The sequence below is a fragment of the Parasteatoda tepidariorum genome, chromosome 3 (genome assembly GCF_982258835.1).
Source record: "Parasteatoda tepidariorum strain Cologne lab strain chromosome 3, Ptep-v5.0, whole genome shotgun sequence".
NCBI lineage: Eukaryota > Metazoa > Arthropoda > Arachnida > Araneae > Theridiidae > Parasteatoda > Parasteatoda tepidariorum.
Window position 1 is genome coordinate 103,056,539 of NC_141757.1, and position 7,815 is coordinate 103,064,353.

The 7,815-nt window shown below is 31.4% G+C and overlaps 1 protein-coding gene across 1 annotated transcript; it reads left to right on the plus strand.

Moving 5' to 3' along the window:
* The first annotated feature begins 1,236 nt into the window (after nt 1-1,236).
* Nucleotides 1,237-4,307, plus strand: LOC139426632 (uncharacterized). The gene is made up of 3 exons (XM_071186037.1): nt 1,237-1,333; nt 2,845-3,559; nt 3,989-4,307. The coding sequence occupies exons 1-3, from the start codon at nt 1,237-1,239 to the stop codon at nt 4,305-4,307; spliced, it is 1,131 nt and encodes a 376-aa protein (XP_071042138.1).
* The last annotated feature ends 3,508 nt before the right edge of the window (nt 4,308-7,815 follow it).

Here is a 7,815-nt window from a genome sequence, read left to right on the forward strand (position 1 = left end):
TAATACAATCTCTTAAGGGTGCAAAAAACTTGTATATATTCAAAAGAAAAAAAAATTAAATCCAAGTTTTTTTCATTCCTATGTGAATACACGCGAAAATTATTTGTTTACAAAAATTCCAGCACCACATTCTTGAACCTTCTACAATGTAAAATATACTTAAATTTTAAGTACCTAATTTTTGATTATTAAGTTTGTTTAAAATTATGAAATATTTAGTATTTACCTAATAAAAAATATGTATAAGGTAAATACTTGCCTTGCATAAGAGATAAGAGATTAATAAGCAAATTCGTATTCTGCTTTTACATAAAATTGAGTGCAGCAATTTTTTATTTATGTGATTCTTTTTTGAATGAGAGTGAAGTTCGCGTTTTATTAGATTCGGGACCCATAACTAGTTTCATAAGTAAGGAATGTTCAGATCGATTGCAATTGAGAATATTTCCGTTAGGTCTCAAGTATGTGCTACTTTAATGAATAAAGTCCGAACTTTTAACACTGATTAAATTTATTAGTTGTTCCCAGAATTACTGATATCACACCCTCAAAAAAAGTAAACAAGTGTATGGAGGGGTCGGAAGCCATTAACTTAGTTGATGAGTCTTTTCACATTTCACAAAGAGTTGATTTTTAAATCGGCGCGGAATCTTTTTTGGAGCTAATAATCTAATGAGCAAATTCACCCCCTAACTCAAATTTAATCTTACGAAATTCTGTGTTTGGTTATTTAGTTAGTGGAAGCATATCAAATATGGAGGATAATAAAATCCATTGTGGGTTAGTTAAAGTAACTCTTTATTTAGAGCAAACAGTTAGAAGTTTTTGGAAAATAGAAAATATGAAATATTTACCCCGACCCGCCCCAATTTAGGGCATACGGGTAAATGTTTATTAAAATCAAGAAAAACAGAAAAGTACATAAAATACAAAAAGTAACATTACAGAGTAACATTATGTAAACATTACAGAGTCTGATGCAACATTACAGAAAATATCGAAACTGAAATAGTTGAGAGCAAAGATAAAATAATTTGTGAAGAGCATTTTAAAAATAACTTACTAGAAATTCTGTTTGACGATGCATCGTAAAAATGCCCTTAAAAGAGGACCCTAAGCATTTGGGAAAATCTAAAGAGTATGCTTTGGAAAAAAGTAAATCTGTTGTAGAAACGTTTAATTCAGGAGCCGAATTATTTATTTTTGTATAAGGATTTCCTTCGTGAATATTTGGAGATGGATTACATGTCAGAAATTTCGGATGGTGATGAAGAAGAAGCCACTTACTACATTCCCCATTTAGGAGCCTTAAATTCTTTGCAATTAAATGGAGGTAATTTATTTTCTATCATGACAAGGTTCCGTAAATATGTTTAAGGCAGACATAAAGAAAATGTACCGGGTGATCTTGATTCACCGTAGCTAAAGAAAATTGCAGCGTATTCTTTGGAAAGAAGAGGAGAAAGGACCTGACAAAACCTACGAGTTGAATACCGTCACTTACGGTGCGGTGTGTGCGCCATTTCTAGCAACTCTATATTAAAACAAATAGCTATTGATGACGAAGAAATCTTGCTGCGCCAGTCATTGAAAATGATTTTTACATCGCTGACGCTTATTGACCGGTTCTAATAATTTAGCAACTGCAAAGGTACTTAACAAGTTTGGTATTTTTAGAAAATGCTGGCATGCAACTCAACAAATGGCACAGCAATTGCGCAGAGAACGTCTGATAATGAAGAAATATGTAATTTTACTAACTGTGATGGAGCGCGAATACTAGGAGTTTCTTGGAGTCTCAAGAGAGATAGTCCTTATCTTAAAGTTACCTGTATTGCCTCACATAGAAAAGACACTAAGTTACGAAGCGCTGTGTATCCTCAATCGCACGTCTTTTCGACCCCCTTGGATAGCTTGAACCAGTAGTGTCAAAAGCAAATATATTTTTGCAACAGCTATGGACTTTAAAACTGGACTGGCGTGAAGATCTACCCGAGAAAAAAAACCAAGAGGGGGAAAATTAGCTTTAAAGAGTGTTAACAACATGGAATTTGATAGATGTATACTTACAGAGGGAGCTGACGTCAGGGCCAGATTATAGCCTAGGCCCAATAGGCATGGGGCTAGGGCCCACAATTTTTGATAGGCCTCAAAAATTAGTAAACAGTCTAATGAAAGGTGGGCTAGCTATGTGTTGGTTTAAGTACAACATAAAAAATAATTCCAGCTTACAATAAATAAAAAATTCAACTAATCAGTGACTTTCAGCAAAAATCACTGATTTCAATTGTTTGTGTTCACCAAACTATTTTTATTTTGACATAACATTGTTTTGTTGTTTTATATTTTGCTTTAATTTTAAGATACATGAAATTTATCTTAGAAAAATAATCTTCAATTGTGTGTTTTCAAAATTTCTTCGAATGTTTCGCTTGAATCATGCAGTTCAATAGATTCTTTTTCATTATTAGGACTACTCTTCAGTAATTTAGTTTCAGAATATTTTGTAAGGGGCCCAGAAAATTTGGTGCGCCTTGGGCCTGAATTTGTCTTGATCGGTCCCTGACTGACGTGCTGGAAATTCATGGATTCGCCGATGCTTCAGAGGTTGATTACGGTGCTGTTGTTTCCTGTAAGTATGATAAATATGGTCAAGCAGCGACTATCAAATTAATTGCTAGCAAAAGTCGGGTATCACCTTTGAAATGAGTAACCATCCCAAGACTAAAACTTGGCGCCTCATTGCTTCTAGCCAAATTAATGAAAAAAAGTGATAAGCTCTTGATTTGCCTATATCCAACAAAATCTTATAGAGTGACAGCATGATTGTGTTTACTTGGACAGATGAAGAGTCATTTCTACTTAAAACTTTCGTTTCCAATCGTGTATCTCAGATTCAAGACTTAACTAGCATTGATAAATGGCGATATATACCATCAACTGAGCACCCTGCAGACATTATCTCGAGAGATCTTGATCCAGATAAACTTTCACAATGTAGATTATGGATTGAAGGACCCAATTTCTTGTGTGACAGTGAATATCCAAATATAGACATTCCACCCAGAGTTATTAAAGATGAATTTTCCAATGAATTTAAACTATCTAGTGCCTTTAATTTTTTTATTAGTAATAACAGTAATTTTCGTGATAATTTTCTGGAAGTAGGTAATAATTATAGTAAACTCATTCTTGTATTAAGTTTTGTACATAGGTTCATCGATAATTGTCGGAGCACATATGACACATCAAATAGGTCTTTGTCTCCAGATGAACTCAAAAGAGTCAAACTGAAAATGGTAAATTTAGTGCAGAAACGAAAGTTCAGGAAAGAAATTAGAGATTTAGAAGGTGCAGGTGCAGTTTCAAAGAAGAGTAAGGTAAGAAGTTTATGTCCTTTCATTGACAAAGAAGATCTCTTAAGAGTAGGTGGACGTTTGTCCAATAGTAATGTGTGCTTTGACAAACAATTCCCATTATTGTTACCAGGAAAACATAAATTAACACATTTGATAATTATTAATAATCATATTAAGCATTTACATGTTGAATCTCAAGCGTAATTGCTTATTATAGGGCAAAGATTTTGGCCAATAAAGGGAAAATCTGTTAGTAGAAAAATAGTTCGTGAGTGTTTGTCACGATTTAAAGCTAAACCAATAACTTAAGATCAACTTATTGGTGACATACCCAAAAGTCGTGGGAGTCAAAATTTTCCCTTTTCCATTTCAGGAATGGACGTTTGCGGATCATTTACAATTAAATACAAGGACCAACGGAAAGGTTCCTTTAAAAAAATTTATGTCGCGATTTTTGTATGCTTTGTCACAAAAGTGGTTCATTTGGAGCTTGTGACAGAGTTGAGTTCTCAAGCATTTATAGCTACCTCTAATAGATTTTTTTCACGTAAAGAAAAATGCAGTATTCTGTACTCAGAAAATGCGACTAATTTCATTAGGAGTAATAATGAGTTATAACTATTATTTAGCTTAGTTAAAACTCCTGATGAGAGTTTATGTAATTATATTTGGAGGAGTTTGAGTTTTGGAAGGCTCTGGGAAGCTGGAGTGAGATCTTTAAAATATCATCTGAAGAGAGTAGTGAGTGATAAAAAATTAACTCATGAAGAATTTTTGACAGTGACTACTCAAATTGAGTCCATTCTGAATTCAAGATCGCTTACCCCGTTATCTTCAGATGTTAATGATTTGAGCGTTCTCACTCCAGGCCATTTCCTGATCACATTTCCTGATCACATTTCCAGGCCATTTCCTGACCGTTCACATCTATTGTTGAATCAGATGTAACCTATGTGTCTGATAATAGGTTGAGTTTACGGCTCAAAACCACTAAATTCGTACAATTGATATGGAAAAAGTGGCACAAAGATTATTTATCAAATTTGCAACAATGGTCAAAACGTACTTTGATAAGCAAAACATTAAAACTGGAGATATGGTTGTGATAAAAGAAGAAAATTTAGTTTCATGCAAATTTCCAATACGTAGAATTCTGGTCGTCTTTCCGGGAAAGGATGGCAGAGTTCGTGTTTGTAGTATTAAAACAAAAAAAGGAATCTTCAAGCGACCAATTTCTAAGCACATTATATTATTTACCAACATTATATTACATTATAGACCAATAGCATATTACTTTTTCATATACTTGGGAATATTTTATTGTGTAATTGTGATTTGTGTATTAATATTAATTGTTGATTGTTAAAACAATGCAACGCACGGCTGTATGTATTCTCACTGTTTTGTAGCTCCATCTAAGAAAACATGTGTAATACAGAGAGAGTATGTGTGTGTGTGTGTGTGTGTGTAGAAAGAGAGTTGTGAAGAGATACAAACAAAGCTCTCTTCCAAATAATTATTGTGCAAATTTACAGTCTACTTCTTTCTACTTATTGAGTGAATATTTAGTTACCCTCAGGTAAATAAGTCTACAAGCATGACTTATTTACATGACATGTTTCAATGTGGCAATTTATTATGGTTGCAGTACCTTTGCACCCTATTATATCAGAACCTCATTTGGTGCTTAAAGTATTAATTTATGGTTAAACGCTTAATTGAATTTTTAGAGAACTTATAGTGAAGTTACCTGAACTGTTTCAAATGACTTTGTAGAAACTGTTCACTTTTCACACTTTACATTCTCAATTACATTTATCTATAATTTTCCTCTTTGATCAGCAGAGGAATAAAAAAATGCCATGTGTGAAATATTGAAAAATATACAAAATGATATCATTATTTATTAGTACTTTGGCAAATCTAATAGCTTGTGCCATTACGGCTCACAGGATAGAGCTCTCGCTTCCGACTAAAGCAAACCGGGTTCGAACCCAAGCGATGCCTGCCTTATACGAATTCTGTTCCAAGCTCACACCCACCATAGTACTGCCTTAAAATATTATCAGTGGTTGACGTTGACGGTTCATGAAATTAGAGTCCCCTTGCCGTTGGACTAGCCATGTCAAGTTTTCGTGGTTTTCTTTTCTGTGTAATGCCAGGTTAATTCCATTAAAAAAAAGGACTCCACGAGGGCTCATTTATTCCAGTCCTTGATTCAGGTATTCCCTTGTCTTCTGGCTTGGGTTAAAAATTACAAGGCCGTACATCAATAGCCGTAACTCATAAATAGATCGGTATTAAAGTCCGTATTAACACTAGTTATAACATAAAAACATCAATGTCAAGCATTAAGGTGTCATCTTCGCTACTTTTGATACTTACGATAATATCGATGCAAAAAATTATTTTGATGTTATGATTGATCTTTCTGTTAATGATAATAATTATAAAATTCAATAATTAGTATTATTGGTCATAACATCATCCGATATATATTGTAATACCTATGATATGTAGGAAAATTAGTAAAATGAATAATTTTTCCTAGGTGTAATGCATTATTTATTATTTTTTTGATGTTACCATTTTTCTCGCTTATTTAATTGGAGACATTTCAATCTGCTCAATTATAAATAAATATAATATTTATGTTTTGTAAGTTTTCAAATATATTTCTAGTCTTGAAAGAAATATTTAAAGTCTTAAATAATATTACTTAAAACAAAAAAAAAAAAAAAAATTGCAAAACTAATCATTTCTTAGAAAACGTTCGAAGCATACTTTTTTTGTACAGCACTAAAGATGCATAGTTTCCGCATAATTTTAACCGAGTCTATTACTTCTTGTTGTTTCAAACAATGTGAAAGCGACAGTATTATCCCCTTCTGCTGAATATACAAATTCTTTTAACAACTTGACTTTCTACAGAAGGCGAACTTCCACATCCGAATTCGCACGAATGTAACTAAAGACAAACACGCATAACTTATGAAGAATTCTCAGAAGTCCTGTTTCTTAAGTAACAGTCTTTTTTAGTCTAAGTTAAGTCTTCTTTAAATTATTCAACATGTTGAAGCGTGATCGAACATGTTTACTTAAGAATAATTTTGAACTAAATGATTACGAAAGAACGTAAGCATCTATTTAAATTTCTTCTAATAATTAAAAAAATATTTTAAAACTACTTATATATATGTCTAACATGTTGCTCTAATGACAGACTTTGGGTTGTATTTGTACAATCGTGGATCATTTGTAATATTACAATTTATTAAACTTAATATTATGACTATTGCTTATAAAACTTTGTATTGGTTGAACTATTTCAATTCTAAATAAGAAATACATTATCTCATGGTCCTGAAAAATTTATTGCCCATACAAAATGTAAGTAAATATAGATGAAAAAATGTCTTTATCATATTATGACCAAAGAACTTCATATTGCCTTCCTTCATATATATCTAGAATTAATAATTAATAAAATTATAACTCCAATTATTTGTTCATTATTGTTACAAAGATTGCCATCGATTTAATCAGAAAAGTTTGAAACTTTCCGAAGAAATAGCTAAATATTAATAACAGTAAATTAAAATAAAAATATCCCGCTAATTAGAAACAGTAAATTTAAATAAAATTTAAGTTTGCCGTTTCTGATAAGCGTTGACTTACTCATCAAACTTCCCTTCAAGATTTTTATCTTGTGTTAATACTTACAAATTAACGATAAAGATACATTCAACTTCGCAAATAAACGTTTGGACAATTTCTATAAACTAATATGGTATTTCGTTAAAAACTTTACGGAAATAAATATATTTTACACTTTTTCATTTTTAATTTGCAAAATCTTACGAATTAAATATCTTTTAAGAACGTCATTGAATTCGTTTTGGAAATTAGTTCATTTAACTGCTTATGTTATTTTAATTTAAGAATATACAGGCAAATATTTAATCTAATAAAATTTGTATCAATATTTGATTTTATAAAAATTCATCTTCGACGTCAATTCAAATATTCAAGAAATAATAATTATATTTTCAGTATATCTCCATTTCATGTTATGGTAATTAAAATATTCTAAGTCTTCCTACAAACATAAATAATAAAGTAAGGGTTATATGAGTGACTTTTAATGAGAGAAATGTGCTGTTGATTTAATCGATTCAAGTAATAATGTCGTATTTTGAACGCTTATACTATATAAGGAATTGTTATAAATTGACAGGTATGTAATAATTATATGTTCTTGGGAAAATAATATAGAATAGACCATTTATAATTCTGCTTGGATATACATTCTGTAGTGATTTGTATCCCTGGGCTACCATGGTTTCTGTTTTCATGGTTTTGGTTTTCACTATCATTATTTTATTTTTCGTTTACAGTTTTTTTATGATGAAAATGTCTTGTATTTTGTTTATCTTATTTACTTCTGACGAGTCGA

Excerpts from the sequence above, each read along its gene's own strand:
- LOC139426632 (XM_071186037.1), top strand. The coding sequence starts at position 1,237 with ATGGATTACATGTCAGAAATTTCGGATGGTGATGAAGAAGAAGCCACT. Across the intron at positions 1,334-2,844 it reads TTCTTTGCAATTAAATGGAG|ATGAAGAGTCATTTCTACTT; the intron begins GTAATTTATTTT and ends TTACTTGGACAG. Across the intron at positions 3,560-3,988 it reads TTACATGTTGAATCTCAAGC|CTTAGTTAAAACTCCTGATG; the intron begins GTAATTGCTTAT and ends ACTATTATTTAG.